This window comes from Mastigoproctus giganteus, chromosome 8, assembly GCF_048544385.1.
Source record: "Mastigoproctus giganteus isolate SK-2022 chromosome 8, ASM4854438v1, whole genome shotgun sequence".
Taxonomy (NCBI): Eukaryota; Metazoa; Arthropoda; class Arachnida; order Uropygi; family Thelyphonidae; genus Mastigoproctus; species Mastigoproctus giganteus.
The window spans coordinates 217,036,381-217,058,112 of record NC_143582.1 but is presented as its reverse complement, the minus strand read 5'-3'; the positions used below and the strand labels follow the sequence as shown (position 1 = coordinate 217,058,112).

The 21,732-nt window shown below is 35.8% G+C and overlaps 1 protein-coding gene across 5 annotated transcripts in view; it reads left to right on the top strand.

The window, feature by feature from the left end:
• Nucleotides 1–21,732, top strand: part of LOC150082288 (RNA-binding protein Pasilla-like) — a 165,017-nt gene that overhangs the window by 92,414 nt on the left and 50,871 nt on the right. For all 5 annotated transcript variants that reach the window (XM_090379223.1, XM_090379219.1, XM_090379221.1 and 2 more), the window contains one exon: nucleotides 14,038–14,192. In XM_090379223.1, the coding sequence (XP_090235349.1) occupies nucleotides 14,038–14,192 (155 nt within the window). The remainder of the gene's footprint in view (nucleotides 1–14,037; nucleotides 14,193–21,732) is intronic.

The following is a 21,732-nucleotide window of genomic DNA, read 5'->3' as shown; positions in this document are numbered from 1 at the left end:
ATATTTTTACCTCATATGTATTTATCTAATATGGCTTCTCCCATCTTATCTACATTCACATATAATATAAATTGGCTTCACTTACCTTTGATTAGCCCTTCATTAGTCCAAGAGTTCCTACAGTTTTTAATGTAATCTTGACATTTCTTACATCACAATTATAATATAATCCTGACATTTCTTACATCAGTGTGTTCTATTTGTTTTTCTCTCATTTCTGAATATTCAGATTTTTGATCAGTGGCTTAAAAACTGTTATAAAGAGCTAATTTATTCTTTGCTGATTTCTCTTTTGCTCCAAATGAATGTGTATTTTAACTAGTGTCTTATTTCCTGCTTTACTCCTTACTGTTATATTTTTTTTTTCAATATCTAATCTTTCATTTTTATTAAAGCTTGTTCCTAGATGCAGACAATTACTAATTTGTTCCAAATTTATTTCTGTAGTGTATAAATAGAATACACTACAGAAATAATTTGAGAACATTTTCCTTCTTTCTCTGCTCCTATCTCCATAATGGTTTCTTCACTTGTTGAAGAGGTCTGTGTTCAAATCCCATCAATTGAATGGAAAGCATTTCTAAAGATCTTTTCAATTGGGGCTATAGTTTAGCTGATCTTAGGTTGAGGGAGTAGTGTCCCTCCTCTGCAAGTTACTCTGGAGTTTCTTAGCCCATACAATATTTGAATTTGCCCCTGAACACACACGCACACTATATACAGACATATACACAAAGAAACGGTAATAAAGTCACTGATACTCCTAAAAATCAACGACAATAAAATTCCTCCCTCCAACTTTCTCTTTTGTGTAACTGATTTTATTGTCAAATTCTCTACAACCTTTTATCTACGTTATTTGGAGGTTCCTGAAGATTTTGCATACTACTGTTTAACAGCACAGTATAATCTGCATATATAGTGAACCCTCGATTTTAAAGACTATTGAGAGGGAAAGGGGGTGTCTGTTATTACAGAATATACATTAAATCAGATTTTTTTTTTTTTTTTTAATTTGAGAACATTTGTACTTCACATAACTGAAAATTTAAATACATACCCTGTGTGTATGTATCACAAACACTAAAATAAAGTTAAGCAATTAAAAATAAGCTTTTACTTGACTTTATTGGTTGATACATAGTACATAGCTAAAAATAATTAACTGTAAAATGTGCCTGAAAACTTATTCAGAGTTGAACTAAGAATCTTCACACTCTTAAAACTCCTTAGCTGACCGGGCTAGCCAGGTGGGTAAAGTGCCTGCCTGGCAACCCAACGGCCATGGGTTCGAATCCCGCCTCGGGCTTAGATCAGAGTAAAATGAAAAACTTTGGGAGGTGCATTATGGCCACAGAAGCCGATGTGCCAACACCCAACAAAAAAAAAAAAAAACACCCCAAGCCTTGTTTTTCATAATATCTGATGTTATTTTTTTCAAAATGCTGTGTAAATTGATAAAGATTGTATATACATACCTAGTTATAATTATTCCTCATGAAGAATATAGTTATGTCACTGTGAAAGTATTTTTCCCTGATACAAGACATGCATTTAAAATTGACACTACTATATTTGACAACATTTGAAGTGACTTCATTTTCATTTGTTTATATTTAACAAATTGAATTGTTATTTACATTTTTTTTAACCACTAGTTGTTAAGTGCTTACAGATGCAAATTATGTTCAGTTGTTAGCGCTTAATATTTTTGAAATGTGCTTATTCAAAGCTACTTAACCACTAGCTATACCATTGTAAAATCTGGAAAATTTGAAAAATCAAGAATTTCTAGAATTTTTGATCCAAATTCAATCTCTTTAAAATCTGGCACCTGCAGGAACTGAGTGGCAGATTTTCAAGTTTACTGTAGTTTCTCTTTGATGAAATGCAAGTGTCTCAAGTATTCCTGCCACTTTTGGAAACATCACTGGAAGTCTTCGACTGTGGGCTGGTAGAATTCCACTGTCACATTTTGTTGGATGGTTGAAATATCATGAAATCTTTGTCCTTTTGGTTTCATTTTGAGTTTGGGGAAAAGAGATGAATCACATAAAGCAAGGTCAGGTGAATATGGAGGATGGGGTACTACAGAAATATTTTTTTGCGCCAAAATCTATTGAATAAAAAGTGTGGTGCAGGCAGGGCATTGTGTGATATTGCCAGAATCATCCACCATTTTCAGATTGCTTATGTTTTTTCATAACTTTTCCCTGAAATCAGAACCTCTTTATAAAAGGCCTGGTTACTGTCTGGCCATTCTGTAGCAATTCACAATGAATGATACCAAGAATGTCAAAATAAACAAGCAACACTGTAGTAGTAGTATAATAGTGGCATGTGATGCAAGAGAGCAAGCGTATGAGCTTATGCAACATCAGCCAAAAAGAAATTACACGACAATTCCCTCTAAATGTTTGTCCAGTTCCTTCTTAAATTTATTTAACCTATCAACTTCCACAACGACAGATGAAAGTTTGTTCCAGCAATTTCATAGGTATGAAAAGTTTCATACCTATTAAGAAATATTGCTCAAAGTTTAGGCCTAAATGGTTATCAAATGAACTAATGAGATTTGTGACAGAGAAGAAAAATGCATGGGATGCATATAAATTATCAAGCAACTCAGAAGCCTATGGCAGATATAAGCTAGTCTGTAATCAGGTCACACGGGAGGTTAGGCAGGCGAAGGCAGATTACAAGAAATCTTTGGCAAAGGATGCTAAGAAAAACAGCAAGGATTTCTTTACTTATATAAACTTTAAAAGGAAGGGGATGAATCTGATTGTTCCACTTGATATCAATGGTTCGACTGTTGTTGATCCTGCTCAGATAGCAAACAAACTGAATGAGTATTTTGCATCTACATTCACACATGAGGAGTTATTAAGGTTTGAAAATGGCAGAAGGTTATCAAATTGTAGCAGGGTTCTTAATGATTTTGTAATAACTGAGAGCAAAGTGGAGGAGAAATTGTTGAAGTTAAACATAAGAAAGGCACCTGGGGTGGATGGATCTATCCAGTTATATTAAAGGAGGCGGCAAAGCAACTAAGCAAACCCTTAGCCATAATTATGAAAGCATCCTTGGACTCAGGGGAGGTCCCCCCACGGACTGGAGATGTGCAAATGTATCCCCAATTCACAAAGGGGGGATTGAAGGGTGACACGAGTAATTACAGACCACTTAGTTTTAACTTTTGTTCCGGGTAAAATAATGGAGTCACTGGTTAAAGATTCATTGCAGGATCATCTAGACCAGTGTTTCTCAATCTTTTTACTCTCGTGGCACATTTTCCAAAGAAGAAAAATTTCGCGGCACACCTACGTAGTCATAGAAGAAGAAATTTCTAAATTTTGCGGCACACTTGGAAAATTTTGCGGCACACTAATGTGACGTGGCACACCCTTTGAGAAACACTGATCTAGACAAGACTGCAGCAATAATATTGACACAGCATGGATTTGTTAAGGTTAAGTCTTGTCTGACAAATTTGATAGGATATTATGATGTTGTTACAAAGGAACTGGATGCAAAAAATAATTTTGATATCATATATTTGGATTTCAGGAAAGCTTTTGACACTGTTGTGCATGGAAGACTATTGTACAAATTGGAGCAGAATGGTATTAAGGGTAAGTTGCTACAATGGATAAAAGGATGGTTGAGTGGGAGAAGACAGAGGGTGGTAATCAATGGGTGCTGCTCTTCGTGGACTAATGTTATTAGTGGAGTCCCACAGGGTTCGGTGTTGGGTCCACTGTTGTTTTGTATATTTATCAATGATATTGATGAAGGCTTAATGTCGAAGTTTGCAGATGATACAAAGATTGGTAGGGTTGTTAATTACAGTAATAGCAGTGTGCTACTGCAACAGGATCTAGATAATTTGGGCAGATGGGCTAAGAAGTGGCAACTGAAGTTTAACCTTGACAAATGCAAAGTACTGAATATGGGTAGAAGTAGCTCTAGAGAAAAGTACCAACTGTGTGGTACTACACTTAAGGTGGTAGAAAATGAAAAAGACCTGGGAGTAATTGTGCAGTCAGATATGAAGTTTTCTGAGCAATGCAGACAGGCTGCCAGGACAGGTCATGGGGTTTTGTCAATGATATATAGGAATTTTTCTAGCAGGGAAAAGGTGATTGTCCTTCTGTATAAGGCAATGGTCTGGCCATGCCTTGAGTACTGCGTACAGGTCTGGAGGCCTCATTTTAGGAAGGATGTAGATTTGCTTGAGCGTGTACAGAGAAGGGCAACAAGATTGGTGAGAGGATTGAAGGGATCCTCTTATCAAGAGAGGCTTAAGTTCTGCAAATTGCAGTGGCTGGAGACTAGGCACCTGTGTGGTGATCTGATTGAGGTGTATAAGGCCTTGAATGGGTTCAGCACGCTGAATTCTGATGGGATCCTTCCACTTGTTCAGATTACGAACTTAAGGGGGCATAAATTCAAATTAAGAAAAGACAGATATAGAATAGATGTGTGGAAATTTGCCTTTAGGCAGCGGGTGGTTAATTGCTGGAATAAACTTCCATCTGTCGTTGTGGAAGTTGATAGTTTGAATAAATTTATGGAGGAACTGGACAGGCATTTGGAGGGAATGGTGTGATTTTGTTTTTCTTTTTTTTTTTTTGACTGATGCTGCATAAGCTCATACACTTGCTTTCTTGCATCACATGCCACTACTACTATTAATTAAACAACCGCTGGCTAAAGGCAAATTTCCACACATCCCCTTCCTTTTAGAGTTTATATAAGTGAAGAAATCCTTGCTGTTTTTCTTAGCATCCTTTGCCAAAGATTTCTCGTTATCTGCCTTCATCAGCCTTAACCTCCTTTGTGACTTGATTACAGACTATCTTATATCTGCAATGGGCTTCTGTGTCACCTGATAATTTATATGCATCCCATGCATTTTTCTTCTCTGCCGCGAGTCTCATTAGTTCCTTTAACAACCATTTAGGCTTAAACCTTGAAAAATATTTCTTAATAGGTATGAAACTTTTAGTAGCTTCCACAATTAGTTCCTTGGATGTTTCCCACTTAGAATTTGATGTTGGTAACATCATCAGTTGATACCACTGTATAGAATTTAAAAACTGTCTGTCAAATCTGTATGGTCAAATGTTGTTTTCACATTTGACCAACATTTTTTTTAAAGGAAGAGTCACTGGGATGACTGGAATTCTTATCCATATGTGGGGAGGAATTGTTCTTATCACATATGGAGGTTTTTTTTTTTAAATTGCCGTTCTAATGGTGGATCCTTCTAAATTAAAACATCAGGTTAATTTGAGACTCTTCTGAATCTAATATTTTTAGAATTTCCCATTTCATTTCTAATGTGAAACTTTCTTTTCAGATAGCTTTTCACCATTATTCACTTACAGCATAGCATTAGTAGAGTCGACACAGAATCAGTTTTAAATAAAAGCATGCTGTATCTGAATATAGTGTTGAAAATTGTATGACATAGAATGTACATAAACAATAAGATGAAAATCCTGGCCAAGTGGTTAGTATAGAGATAAAATTGGTCTAATTAAAGTGTTTATTGTTTTACCATATTTTGATTTTTTTATAGAATTCTTTTGATTTTTGACAATTTTACTATAATTCTTGAGAATAATAAGAAACAAGAATAATAAGAATAATAAAATAATAACTCAAAATAAGAATAAATTAATATTTAAAACATTTATATATAAATTTTTTTATTTTTGCAAAACTTCAGAATTTCATGAAGAAATTTGCTCCACAGAGTCCTCCCATGTTTGGGCGGTTTGCTTTCACCTCAGCTAAGCAGCAAAAAGTCTATTTTGGTACACACTCTAGGAATTGTAGTCCATTTTTAATGATGTTAATTATGCTGTTAAGAAAAACATTTTTCCTTAACTGCACAATGTTAAGAAAACTAATGATTTTTTTAACATTAGTTAAGATTTTAAGATTAGCAGTTAAGAAAACTTGTTTTTTTTTTTAACTGCTAATTAAGAAATACTATTTTTCTTATCATGCAAAAAAAAAATAAAAATGAAAAAATAACAGCATAAGAAAAACATTAGCACTATTCAGTAATGTATTTCATTCCTGGTGGTTGAGAGGCCCAGTTTCAACACACCACTTTGGCCCCTGCTTTACCAAGATGGGTGATCCTGGGATGATTCACCTAGATCCAATTGGCTAGTGAGTTTGCCTGCAAGAGTCAACCACGTCAATGCCATGCCCCTGCCCTTGTGGTCTGAGGGACAGGATTCAGGCTGGCAGTATTATGGCTGTGGTGTCTGGGTAACTCTGGCATCATGCTCCCGAGTGCATTTATTGCTTGCTGGTAGTGGCTGTACCATTTGGGATCGGTGGTTGCTGGGGAGCCTGGGCACTGAACCAAAATAAAACACTGAGTCCTGATAATCTAAACTTTTCTTCTGAGACCTCAACACAGTCCCTACTTGAAAATGACATGGATACAGAGACCACCACTTCAGCAAAAGAAGCCTAGTGCTAAAATTATATCATATCCACCACTAGACACTGGAGAAAAACCTATAGGGAAAATGTCACCCTTCTTTATTTGGAAGGGTTTGGCAGGCTCCCCTAAATCTGTGGCTGCATTCTGGAGATATCCTCATTAGTTGGCAGGCTCCCCTAAAGTGGCTGCATTCTGGAGATATCCTCATTAGTTGGCAGGCTCCCCTAAAGTGTCTGCATTCTGGAGATATCCTCATTAAAACCAAGTGTGATAAACACCCAGAAAAGCTCCTCCAAGCCACCTCTGTTGGGGGAATGCCAATTACAGTAACACCCCACAAAATATGAAACTCATTGGAAGGCATGATCTCTGAATGGGATCTTCTTGAGGTGTCTGAAAGAGATCTGTTCAGAGCTAAAATCATGGAGTGACAGCTGAAGTGAATGTTTGTATCTAGGGATGGGAATCTTGTCCCAACTAGAAACTACAAGCTTACTTTCATTCAGTGCTATTTTATTTGTAAAAAAATAGGTGCCAATACTCATTCTTTGCTATCAGGAAAAATTGAAGATTAAAAGGATATGAAAAGTACTCTACATTTTTTTTTTTTTTTTTTTTCTCTTTTCCTGATATTGTTACTTTAGTAATGTTTTTGAAATAAGAACAAAGAATTAAGACAGTTTATTAAGCATACATTTATTATTCAAGTATATAAAAAAATAAGTAAAATGTTTTAAAATAAGTAAAATGTGAGTAAACTAAATAAAAAAATAAGTAAAATAATTGAAAAATAATAAGTAAAAATAATTTCATAATAAAGTTTTGTAGAATATTCCAAATTTTTATTAAGTTCTCATTCAACACACTTTGGCTTATGCTGTACCAGCCAAAAAAAAATTTGAGTTACCCTGAGAGAGAGAGAGAGAGAGAGAGAGAGAGAGAGAGAGAGAGAGAGAGAGAGAGAGAGAGAGAGAGAGAGACAGCATGTGTAAAAAGTAGAAGGGAATCATCAAGAAAGAGAAGAATGATGATATCCAGCTCAGGACCCTGGGTATGCCAAGCCCATACTCACCAGATGTGAGCTCCAGGACTTCTTTTTTTACTGTTTGTGTCAGTTCCTGAATGATGTTTCCAAAACAACCACGAATCAACATATTTTGCTGAATCGAAGCATATCAGTGGTGGGCCTACAATTTTAAGAAATAGTAGCGAAGAAATTGTTTTTGTCATCAATGAAGCTCTGGTTGTGCTGACGATCAGATTCATTTGTGAAAATCCTTGTTCATATTCACTCAATGAAATTGGTATCGTACTTGGAGCATTGAATGCTTCAATTCTTCCGAAACCATCTTAAAAATTAGGTATTTCCCGAAATCCATGAATTGCATCTCTTTCATTTACCTGAAACCTGATTGACAATTTTCTAACTTCATTTCCACAAAATGCCAACATTTCATGTCTAGAAGGTTTAATACCTTAGTTGTCCTCATTTTCCTTCTCTCGTCATTGATTTTGTCACTAGTTCTTTGAATTAGTTGTTAAATTTGAATTTTTTTTGAAACTGTCCAAAATGTCGGTGTCATTCCGATGTTCAGGTACTGTGACCATGTAAATAGAGATAGGGAAATATTACGGAAAAATGTGGATAACGAACTACTGCGAAACAACAGATGATTATTTGTCAGGGTAAAAGAAAATCACTCTCTCCAAATTCTTGAACGGGGCACTTACAGTTGATTCATAGTGGTGTCCAACCTATGGCCCACTTGGAAAGTGAACTAAAACAGCATTTTAAATTTTGTTAATTATCAAAAAATTTTCTCATTTAATGTTTTGTTCAGTAATTGTGTACTGTACTTAATAAAATTTTTGGATATTTTCAATTTTACTTTTACATGTAACAAGATATGGAAAATGTAACACATTAATTTTTCTTGAATCACTCAGTGCAGCCCACGAAAGAAATCTGACTTTGAATTTTTTTTAATGTCGCCCCTGTACGAGAAAAAGTTGGATACCACTGCGGTAGAAGGTTAACCAGAGCCCATTGTCAGCATCGGGAATACCCTTTGGTCTGCTCACTGTTGAACAGCGTGATTTCTCCGTATGTGTGCCAAGTGGTTGAATAGATTTTACGAGTACCAAGAAGTTGTAGAATTGTAATCCCGTTACCTCTCTTAATTCGTGCTGCAGCACTAATTGCCTGAAGGCCAGAAATGCAAACAGTGTGTACAGAGTTAAGTCTGTCCTAATCCGTTCATTATATGAATTTTCCTTGCTCAACGGAAACTATTTTAAATGTAACTTCCAAGGGGAATTCAAATAATTTCCTATAAAAGGACTTCGTTAAACAGAGGTCTGAGTAATTTAGAATTCTAAAAATGGTTATAAAGTTTTATATAGAAATATCTTAACAATAGATGGTGAAAAGTCAAATTTAGTTAAATAACTTTAAGCTTATTTGAATAGACAAACATGTGAAAAAAAATTGTATGGAATATTACAAATTTTGAAGTGTATTGCATCCAAATGTCATAAGCCACTGTTAATAAAGGTGCCGGTACGCCGTACCATTGCGTACCGTCTCAAAAAAAGCACTGCTTTCAATACACCAATGTCTCCAATGAGACTGAAGCTGGCTATCTAAATTGCACGGTATTTCCATGTGTTTCAAACCCATTATGGTGCTTCAAGTGCCATAAATATGGACTTTCACAAATGGCCTGCTGTAGTGCCCTTGCATGCACTTGGTGTGGTGCAAAGGACCCTGAAATCACATGTTAAGCTACAAAATTCATCTGCATTAATTGCCAAAGCGAGCACCCTGCATATTCTTGAGCATGCCAAAAGTGGAAGGAAGAAAAACTTAAGGCAGAGCTGAACATTTTATAGGAGGAAGCCAGAAAAGCAGTTAAACCAGTAAACAGCAATGTCAACATATGCTGAAAAGGTTGCCAAGAAATCTTCCATTGGGACTCAAATGGAAATGATTGTACCACTAAAAGAATCATTTGTGCCCATTGCCCGCTATTTACTGAGCTCTGCATAGATGTCAGAGCTCAGTAAATTGCGGTCAAGTCAGCTACCACTCCAATATGTGCTCAATTATCACAGAAATTGAGCAATAAAGTAACACCACAGAAAACTCAACTGCTAATGACAGTACAAGGAAAAAATATTGTTGAAACAAAGGAGGTACCTGATAAATCAATCTTGGAATACTTTGCAGTGCAAGAAATGGACATAGAACAGCATCCATACTTCCTCAAAAGAGAAAATCAAGACTGAAAAAATAAATCCTCAGCACTTTGGGAACCAACCAATGGATCCATGAAACCCAAGTAATGGCTAAATTCCTACAGTTTTGTCTCCAGAGCAAAGCTCTGGTAAACCTTCCATCATGCAGTATGATTGATGTCTTTTGAGGATATAATAAAATCTTATTCTATAAGAAAAGTTCTCTGCTTTTTCTTGTATTTTCTAAGAATCTTCCATATCTTTATTAGTATATTTATTACTTCCTTTGAGAATCATTAAGGATAATTTGTGTAGGGCTTTTGAACAAAGCTGGGTATGGTGAAGCTGGGAGATTTGTTGATTTCTTTATAGAAACAGTTAATCTGTATTACCCAGTATTGGATTATAGTCGTAGCATTTTAATGTCTTTAAGCTCCATCCAATTTTATTTTTTGAAGTTGAGACCCTCCTTTTTTCAGCTTCAGTTTTGCTGTTTATTGAGGATGTAATTTTTTAGTGAGAAGGATAGCAAGTTTTGATCAGATTTGCAAAAGGTAGTAGAACTTTGAACCATTTCAGGATATGATATGAACTGTCTTTTTTATTTTTACTTTTTCTTTTAATTTAGCTAAACAGAAATAGCAATAATAAATTGATTTCTTGGTTCACTTTAGACCAGGAATATCAATCCTGTGGCACATGTAGGAAAATATATTGACATGCGGCTACCCCTGTTATGTGAGAATTATTTTTAAAAATAATTGAATTCAATTAAATTCAATTAAAATAATATTCAATTAAATAATTAAAAATAATTGAATTAATGTAAAAATAATTCTCATTGTTGTGTTATGTAGCAACAAAGTTCTGATTAGAAACCTTCAAATATGTCTATCTTTTTATAATATCAATAAATATTGCTAATTTAAATTAGTTTTTTTCCTTTCCTACAACACATGAAAATTATATTTTTGGCACATATGTAGGTAAAGGTTTACCATCACTGCTCTAGACCAGTGCTATTCAAAGTGTGGTCTGCAGACAAATGCCAGTCCACGATGAATTGAAAATTGGTCAAGGATGTTACCAGTCTGCAAGATTTATATTTTACAAAAGTACCAGTCTGTAACGGATTGAAAATAAAAGAAATTTCACCCCAGATAGCTTGAGAAGCACTGCTCTAGACCATAAGAATAGCAAAGGGAAGAGACTTTATTTACCTTTTCTCAAGTGTTTACCACTTGGCAGATGCTGTATCGTGCCCATAGTTTGTGGTTAAGGCTCATTCTATAATATGAATAATACACTTTCAAAAAATTCTGTAAATTTGGAATGTTTTCCCTTCTCATTTTACAAAAAAAAAAAAAAAAAAAAGCTTCCACAAATAAAAGCTACCAAAATGTCAGCTTTATTTATGCAGCTAGTTGTTGCCATACTATGTTACAAAACTTAAACACAGAAATAAACATGGTTTTACTCAGTTTGTTCTTTACAAACCAGAGTATAAACCCTTTCTAGTGGTTACTAGGAAGAATATCCTCTGACTACTCATTAAATGTGATGGTAGATGCCTGTCTTCTAATATCTCAGGGATACTGGAGTTCACCTTGCAGGTGCCTAGTCTCCAGATGATGTGATTTGCAGAACTGAAGCCTTTCTTGGTAAGAGCACCTCTTTGTTCCCCTCACCAATCTCATTACCTTGTCTATACTCGTTCCAGCAGCTCTACATCCTTACTAAAATGAGGCCTCCATACCTGTATGCAGTAGTCAAGATGAGGCCTGACCATTGTCTTAGTCAATGTCCAATTGACTGAAAATCCCATCCATAATTTTTCTGATAATAGTATGGCACATTCTACTTTTCAGTTATGTAGCTTCTCTACACAAACAGCTAGAACTTTTGAAATATCCACTGCCAGCTGCTTAAATTCTGGTCTCCTGGTAATTCTCCAGTGTGTTTGAGTGGGTATGGAATCAGAGTTATCTTATTTCATGAAAATGAAGTCTGTGGCTCTTATACTCAATTTCAATACTTGATCCTAGACAAAAATACATTCTTTACTGATAATCTTTCTTGGTATAATCATATCACAAATGTTTCTTTATATTTTGCTTATGGTGCTAATTCTCTTCTGAACAGCTGCTAACCTTGTACAAATCAGAAATCTACTCTAACATGGAATATTGGTCTCACGGTAGGCGAAGTCCCCAGAGTCTTTCTTCAACTTGTGGACTTTGTCCAAGAGTTCAGTTGGTTAATTAATGCTCCATCTCTTATGAACTGACTCCACTTTATCACTTAGCTATTCAATTTCTCCATCATGGCTTTTCTACAAATATTTAAATGTTCTGGTGCTGTTCTGGAGTAGCATCTGTAATTCCATGTCTTTGTTTTTTCCAAACCAGTTTGAACGTGTGCATCAGCTAGTCAGTATCCTTTTACAGTTCATCTTTTAACATGTACAACTGCCATTCCAACTTCCTCTATTCCTTCTACTTCAGATCTTTGGAACAGACAGCTTTCCTTCTTATGTATTTCTTGAAAATTACTATTTCGATTATATAGGCTTTTTTTTTTTTTAATTTGCCAAACCCATACAATTGCATATCTCTGGTTGCACTGGTAGAACAGCATATAATTTGGTTGATGTGCAGACCTGTGTAAGGTCACAATGTATTATGCAATATTGGAAATGTTTAGTATTCTGTGATATGGTAAAGCATCTCCTGGGGATGTTGGACATTAATTCACTGATGATGAAATTAGTTAAATTGAGTGTGGATTTTTTACAAATTCACACTCTTTAAGATATACCAACAAAATACAACAGGAAAGGTAAGTCTGGTGATCTTGATGGGCAGAGTCCCCTAAAGATTACATGATTATCAATCACTGCAGACAACTGAATTCATTGTGTGCAGTGCCTCCTTGGGAAAGTGTTGGTTATGCCAGTCTCATGAAATTGTTTTAATAAACTTCTGTGTTGGACTTACTTGGTAACTTGTGTATCTTGAAATAGTATCTTATTCTTGTGTAACTTTTTAAAAAGAATTGAGTTTGAACTATTGCTACACAATAAAGACTCTGCTGTAGAGTTAAATCCTATGGCATTACTGCACAAATGACTTTGCTTATGCATGATGTGTTCAGCCATCTATCATTAAGCTTCTGATCTATGTCACCTATATTGTTTTTGCATGTATAACCACAGATGTGTGCAGTTTTATGGGTTCAGTGACTTTAGAAAAACTGTACATACACATTATACATATTCAGAATGAATGTATGTTTATTGCGAGTATTGTAAGTGCAACTTTTTTTATTGTAACATATGACTTTAAAATAGTACTTTATTATATTATTGCTCTTTTGAATTATCTTTACATAAGTATTATTACTATATTTAATACCACTCTTATACCACATGAAATTAATAATATAGTTTATTAACCCAATCGCCTAAACTGCTATACATTAAGATTTATACTAGATAAATGAGAGCTTACATATGCTCAATTTTTCCTACGTTCCATTAATATTTTGGAAAAAAACAAGGAGTTACCTTTTATTCAGTGCGTAGGATTTCTTCTTTCCCTAATCTCCTTATAAGAATAAATTATGAAATGATACTTAAAACAAATTTACATAATTAAAATAGTTTAAAACTCAATGTCTTCCTCACTATCGACACACGGACAGTCCAACACCCCAGGATCATAGCGGAGAACCCCAAAAAGATTCCACTCTCATTTAGTTATTTTGTCTCATAGTTTTTAATAGTAATTTATTGATATTCCTGTGAGGAATTTAATTGCATGGTTTTATGGTACTTTCATCTTATTTTAATGGTATTTTATTCGTATTTTAATTTTGCGTTTATGACAAAATGTCTTCCTTCACTAAAGGTTGCATAGAAGGTTTAATATATCTTCAAAGAGGCCTCTGAGGTCGGGGTCTCCGCTGTGATCCTGGGGTGTTGGACTGTCCATGTGTCAATAGTGAGCAATACATTGAGAGTTTTAAACTATTTTAATTATGTAAATTTGTTTTAAGTATCATTTCGTAATTTATTCGTATAAGGAGATTTGGGAAAGAAGAAATCCTACTCACTGAATAAAAGGTAACTCCTTTTTTTTTTTTTTTTTTTTTTTTTATTTCTTTCCCAAAATATTAAGATTTATATTAAGGACCTTTAATGTTTAGGCAAATAGATTAATACACTATATTATTAATTTCACATGGTATTAAATACAGTAATAATCTTAATGGAAAACAACCATGTAACAACCTTCCCTAACTATATCTTTACATATTTACTTCACTAGGAACAACTGAAAGGATCTGTCTCATAACAGGAAGTGTGGAAAGTATCCTTCGTATTCATGAGTTTATCATGGAAAAAATCAAAGAAAAACCTGATCCTAATGCAAAAATGGCAATTGATTTTGATCACAAACAACCAGCAGAAAGAGAAAAGCAGGTAAATATAATATTTGGTGTGATGTTGTGCTAAGGAGAGTGGGGCAGGACAGATTTAAATATCTGTATAAGATTGGTTGAAATAATTTTCCTTTTATCAACCTAACAGCTTTTGTACGGATAATGTAGGGAAAGGAGGGAGTACCTATCTTATATATTTTTTTCTTTTTTTTTTGTGATGAAAAACATTGGTATATAATTCTACCTCATTTTGAATGACTAGTTATATCAAGCTTAGTTGTGTGTTTTTAATTTATTATTATATGTTGTGGCATCCCCATTGGGGGGGGGGGATTTTCCACTCATCAGGTAAGAACAGCTGCATATAAAAGCTCAGAAAATAAAGTTTTAAAGACTGTTATTCACTCTGTTATGAAAATATTGTAATGAGTTCCTATAAAAGAGGTTCCCAAAGCATGAGGCTCACACCCCATTAGGGACACAATTGGTTTTTGGTGGAGGGGGTATGTTCACTGTTTTCATGAAGCACTTATTTAACAAAATGTGGACAAACCATCCCACTAATCAGGGTATGAATCATTTTTGATTTATTTCTATTATTCATATTTTATTTTTCTGAGATTAAATCTGTTAAAGCATTTTTTTTAATGAAACCTTGAAACACGAGAGGTATTAGAACCGATAATACTTAGTACCGTGCTTGGGTTGGAGGTTGATCTGGCAATCGTTGATCAGATGGAAAGTTTCTAGGTAGTTTAAGAGTTGGCGGTTAATTGATTTCTCCATTACTTTATGAAAGAGTAGAAGTAATTGCAATAGGACGATAATTGGATGGGAGGGATTTGTCACCCTTTTTAGGAACTGATTGGTTATGAGCAAATTTCCAAGCAGAAGGAAAAACACCTTTGGAATAAGAAAGTGAAAAAAGGCAGCAAAGAACAGGAGTAAGTTCAGGAGCACAGGTTTTGAGAACAAGTGGAGAAATACAATCAGGACCTGGAGCTTTCTGAGCATCAAATTTTATCAAAATCCTTCCAACATCCTTTTGATGGAAGAACACAGGAGGCATTGAATGGCTCATGTTGGAAATGGTGGGAGGCATTTTACCAAGATCATTAATACATGAGTTGGAAGAAAATATGATGCTAGCAGGTCAGCTTTATCCTTGGCTGAGGTGACAACAGAACCATCTAGTTTGGACAGAGGTGGGAGCAGAGATGGGCAAAAGTTGCGGCCAATAGCTTTGGCAAGAGACCAGAATGCTCGGCTACCATTAAGACAAGAAGCAAGTTTTCTACTCTTAGCCTGTTCAAAATCTAGTTTGAACTGATTAACAACTGCTTTACAATTGTTGCGAGCTTTGGTGTAGGCAGAAAATGAAACTGAAGAATTGGAAACAAGCCAATTACTATATTCAACATTCTTCTCTTGTGAACAGCCTTAGCACATTTATTGGAAAACCAAGGTTTAGATAAAGACAAGATTTTAAAGTGGAGTGTGGAATAAAGGATTCCATTCCTGCAAGAATAATTTCACTGACACGATCTGAGCAAACGTTGACATCAGAAGTTTTGAAACAGTAATCCAACCAAGGAAAAGAAGAAAAGAAACCTCGCAGGTCATCCCATTTTGCATCCTTGTAATGCCAAACAACACGAGGTTGGGAATAGCCATGAGATACAGGCCCCATTGGAGAAGAGACTATCACCAAGTTGTGATCTGAGGTGCCTAAAGGACCACTTACTTTGACCGTGTACTTAGAAGGGTTGTTTGTGAGAAAAAGATCAAGAGTATTGGCTGTATGGTTAGGATTGTCTGGTATTCTGGTAGGTAAATGAACAATCTGTGCGAGGTCATTAGTAATTGCAAAGGCCTTAGCATCTCAACCAGGTGGGTCAGTGCGATTAGAAAATGGAAGCCAGCTGGAGTTGTGAACATTAAAATCACAAAGGGAAATTACCTCACTGTTAGGTAAGTTGGACTGGAGAAAGTCAAGTTGCAAAGAGAGGAAGTCAAAGAGCACCAAGTGATTAGTGGAGTTGGGAGAATGGTAGAGAACAGATGAATTTGACAGAATGAGGTAGAGAGATTTTAAGCCAGAGAAGATCGAAAAGAGAAGATTCCAAATTACCACGTCTCTGATGGAATATCAGAATGGACATATGCACAAGTACCACCTTTGAGGCAAAAAGAATCATGCAGCAAATAATTTGGGCCACTGAGATGAGTAGTAGTTGAATCAACCGATAACTGAGATTCTGTCAGAAAAAGTACATGGGGTTTGGCAGACTGAAAGTGGAAATGGACATCGTTGAGATTGGAACTGAGACCAATTATATTTGTGAAATGAACTGGAAGTTTTTATCATGTGTTAAGCATATAATTTGTTAAGCATTTAATTTATAAAAGTATTCATAGCTAAATCTGTTTATTTGCACTTGCTCTGGAAATTTGTGGGATGCATGAAATTTATCAAAAACATAAGGGTGCTCAAGGTATAAAAGTTTGAGAATCTCTGCTATAGAATATATTGTGTTTGGTCGTTTGTTTTTTTTTTAAGCTTTTATTTGCTTGAATATAGTATGATCTGCAAGGAATTTCAATTTAGTTATTTAAAGTCATTGTAATGCAACATGGACATGGCTAGATACTTTAGGCTATACCTTCTGTACATTTTGGTGCATGTACAGTAAAATTTTGCAACGATGAATACCATTTTATTGAAAATATTTCCAGGTCTTGGGGGAACTTATTTTGTCAGTAGTACTTTGAGTCCCTTGAACAGAATAATTTTGATAAAAATGTCAGTACAACATCCAGAAGACAAAATTCTCAGCATAACAGAAAGGTGTCAGCTGAATTGAGATAAAAGCTACTATTAAATAGTAGCCTTTATCTCTTTATAGTAGCTACTAATAAAGGATGCTATTAAATTCATCACTATTCCATTTTTTGATAACGTAAGTTAACGTTATATGCTTCTAGGAAACACAGCATCAGCCCTTACATTTTCAGGTTTACACAAATGTAAAATGCCGCATTCATAAAGACCAGTTTACTGATCTCAAATCCACCAGTGATCCAGTTTATAAAACTGTGTTTTATAAATGTGAAAAGGTACATCAGACACATTATTTCTTAAAAATTCACTTGCAAGAATGTGGAAATGGCATTAAATTTATCAAGTCCATGTTAGACCCAACTCACACTGTGTTAAATCAAAACACATCTTGGATTTAAAAAAAATAAATAAATAAAATCTTGTTAGTGAATTTTTGCAGATGATAAAGGACAAGGAAGCCTTTATAATGGTTTAAGTAGAAACCAGGGTTTAAAATCTAGAAATTCCTTGGTTAATATATTTAAAGAGGATTATTATCAATTTATTTCTCTGCTGAGGAGACACCTGGGACAGCCATTGACTAGAAGGATGTTGGTTACATTGAGGTGTGATGCAAACCTCATGAACAAAAGGTTACATAGTCTATGGGACGTTCACCCTGTGAAAGGTTGTATACAAAATTGACATACGTGTAAAATCGATTTTTATTAGTAAATTTCATATTTACCATTTTAGATTGACATTTAGAAAAATGAGTAGATATAGTTAAAAAGAGATGTCATAATTTAATGCAAGTTTGAGCTGAGTAGATGTCCACTAAAGTTGCACAAGATAAGAGTCAGCAAAGACCTGCAACCTGTAGGCATTGTTATAGAGCTGTTCTTGATCAATTCTTAGTTGATTTAAAGAGTTCATAGTGTTTGCTGGAAAAAAAGTGACTAAGGCTGTCCAGCTTTTTTAGGGTGCTTTGGAAGAGGTGGTCTTGTATCAGCATTCCTGGGGGCTTCTCAATGAGAGTGAAACAAACCATTTATGCTGGGATCATCTAATCTTCCTGTTAGCAGTTGAACTGATGTGAATGTTTTTTGTGTTCATTGTTTGTTTCTAAGGAGGAATGCTGAGATTGGAAAGTAGGACTAGAGATAGTAAATGATTGCATGATCCTGTTCAGCCACCTCAAGAGCCAGTATTGAATGCCGAGAAAAGCTTTCAGGTTGGTTGGTTCGGGTAGAGGACCAAATTTGTGAAGCATACAGTGGAATGGAAAGTATACATTTGAGGATATACTTTTTAACACGGTCTGGGTGTTTAATGCCAATTATCTCTTGTTTGGCAGCCCAGAGTGCTGCATATGTTTTTGCTTTGATGTAATCAAAGTGCTTAGATAATGTTAGTTCTTCATCCCATTTTAGGCTAAGATCTACATGCAATTTAACCTTTCGTACATGCCATCCACTTACCGGTATAGATATTGTTTCTACTCTTTCTTTGTAATTGTCTTCTTGGCAGATTTGCTTGTATTTAAATGTAGTCCTATACAATCAACATAATATTCCAGTTCATTTATTGCATTATTAGCTTGTTGATTTGTTTGCTTAACTTGTTGATCTTTGGATCTGATGAAGAATTTCAGGCCATGAGCATATGTTATAAAGTTCTTTATGGAATGCAAAAAGGGTTTGAGAGCTGCAGCAAATAATATTGAGGAGAGAATTCCTCCTTGTAGCACTCCATGTGAAATAGTGTAATGAGCAATAAAATCGTGATAAGAGAGTATGAAGCATCTTTCTTCAGAATGTTACATAAAATCTTCAGGAGATTGCCTTGTATTTTGAAGTAGTGAGATAGAATTTGTTCGAAAGTTTTTATCAAGATGTTGTCAAAAGCTGCGGATATGTCAAGGAGGATAATATCGAGCTGTTCCTTATTGTTAAGAGCTTTTTGTATCCAGAAAAAAATCTTAAGGAGATTTGTGATAGTTGATCTTCCAGTTAAAACAGAGTCCAGGTGCAAAGGGTGATGCCTGAAGCAGTGTTGGGTGACGACTGAGAGAAGAGTCTTCTCATTCTGGATTCTGCTGAAATAAATGTATAAGGATATTTGAATTCCAAGTTTACCACACAATTCTTAGGTTAGGCTTTAGGAATGGGTTCCACCTATGTTACGCCTAAGCTTTTGATTTATAATACTGGGACCTAATCTTGATGAAACACATTTCTCTGCCTGGTTCTTCCTGTGTGAATATTTCAAATATGAGGATATGTCACTCAGCCAGCCTGGACTTGAAATTTCGACAGCTCCATGGATCAAAATAGGATTCCAACAAAAAGCTATAAGGGACTTCCCAATCATAGAAGGCTGAGTCAGAGACAGGGTGACCCGTCAATTTTGTTCACTCTTACATGTTACCTGAACATTCTGCAACTCAAAATGCCCTCGGGCCGAATTAGTCAGTCAGTGACAGAATGAGCTCTTTACTCACCAACCCTTTTACCACAGTCTTCATATTGAGTAGCACCAGGTTGCCAGAAGAATAGTTGCCCCACCTATTTCACATTGCTTGCTTAATACATCTTTATTGAAAGCAGGAAAATGGTTTTGAGTTACTCAGCCATCACCTGCTAAAGACTTGATTGTTCTGCCTACTATCCCAATAGATGGAAGATAGCACAAGAAACAATCTCATTATAAGGTTTGGAAAAGTGCTTCAGACAGTATTACACCGTTTTAAAGGTCACTAATGCCTTCCTCGTTCACTGCGAATTCATTTGCCTTATTAAAGATCTCTTTAATAAGATGAAAGTTCTCTCAGTTAACCAACCTGTTAACCACTGAAGACAGTTTACAGGTTGGTTAACGCCAAACAGAAATGTTATTTGAAGGATAGCAATACTGTTTGTATTGCTATCCTTCAAATAGCAATATAAACAGCTTTTACTTAATCCACTCCGCATAATATTTTAATGATTTCTATAAGAATTCTTTAGTCAGAACAAGTTTGTCACAGTTGTGGTTTCACTTTGTTTAGTATTTGTATTAGCAGTGGCAAATGATACAAAGAAGCAAGCTTATACAGCATCGGCCAAAAAAAAAAAAAAAAAAAACCCACGGATGTATGTGGATTTGCTACCAGCGTTTATCCAGTTTCAAGATAGTTGCATCCAAGATAGGGTGTAGCTTCATGCCCTTTCAGTGATTCCTATTTCTTGAATTGCACAAAATGTTAAGCAACTCTAGCCAGAGGCAGTGGCGAAAGTGCCGGGATTGGTCAATCACTTTGTAATCGGGCTTGGGGTTAAGGTCGTGGTGGGTCGTCCAGAAGTGTTCTGCGATTGTGGATTGGTCAGTCTCACCAAGGTGAATTGACCTGTTGTGCTCTGCAAGGCAGTCTTGAAGGCATCTCAAGCTCTCTCCTATGTAGCAGTTGCCACAATCTTTGCAAGTTGTGGTATACCACACCGCTGTGCAAAAGAGTGACCAGCGTCTTCACGTTATAAACCAGAGAATGCAAGCTCCTATTGTGTAGTTGCACGCATTTTATACGGTATTCCCAGAGGGTTTTTGAAATCTGGCCCAACATGCCCGGATAGTAGGGAATGTAGGCGGTAGGCATATTGTCATGCGTCAATGACGGTCTCGGGTGTATCGTGAGCTCTTGCGCTTGCAATAAGCACTTGTCTATGTGGGTTGGATAGCCACAATTGACCAGATCCATTCTCACTCTGGAAATCTGTGTGCCTAGCTTCATCTGAACTGGAATGGCTCCAAAACTAAAATTGAGGCACCAACTGCCTCAGTTTTATGCCCTACCTAAGATTCATAAGCCAGGCGTTCCCCTCCGGCCCATTGTCCTGCTGCAATGCACCTACATATGAACTATACTTAGATAGTTCATATTGCACAACTCCTTACACCTCTTGTGGGAAATACTGCCGACACTGTCACTAATGGCGGCGAATTCATTCACCTTATTAAAGATCTCTTTAATAAGATGAAGACTGCCTTATTATTCAAGACTGCCTTGCAGAGCATGACAGGTCAATTCGCTTTGGTGAGACTGACCAATCCGCAATTGTGGAACATTTCTGGGCGACCCACCATGACCTTAACTCCAAGCGCGATTATGAAGTGATTGACCAATCCCGGAACTTTCGCCACCACCTCTGGCTAGCGTCGCTTAACATTTCGTGCAATTCAAGAACTATGAATCACTGAAAGGGCATGAGGCTACACCCTATCTTGGATGCAACTATCTTGAAACTGAATAAACACTGGCAGGAAATCCACATACATCCGTGCAACAACGATGAGCAGCAGTCTAGTAGTTGAATGTTTAATCACGTGTCCATACACGCATCACTGCATGAACAACTCTTAAAATTGTCTCTAACGTCTTTATCTCATTAGAATTTGCCGATGAAGGGGTCCATTTAACCCTGAACACTTTGTCTTTTATTATTAAAACTTTTCTGGATTATACAGAATTCATCTATCCTTAAACTATGGAATCCAGAATGACAGGCCCATTTATTTTCATCTTTTTATGTTTCTATCCCTTATGTGTGTTGTCTGAGAAGAGTAAAGAATGCCATCAGCATTTAGCTTACTCAGTCCATTTCAAGCCTTAAACACTTCAGTCAGATCTCCTCACAGGTTCCTAGTTTGCAAACTCTGCAACTTGCAGAACTGAAATCTTATGTGGTATGAGTACCCTTTTTTGTCCTCACTAATCTGGTTG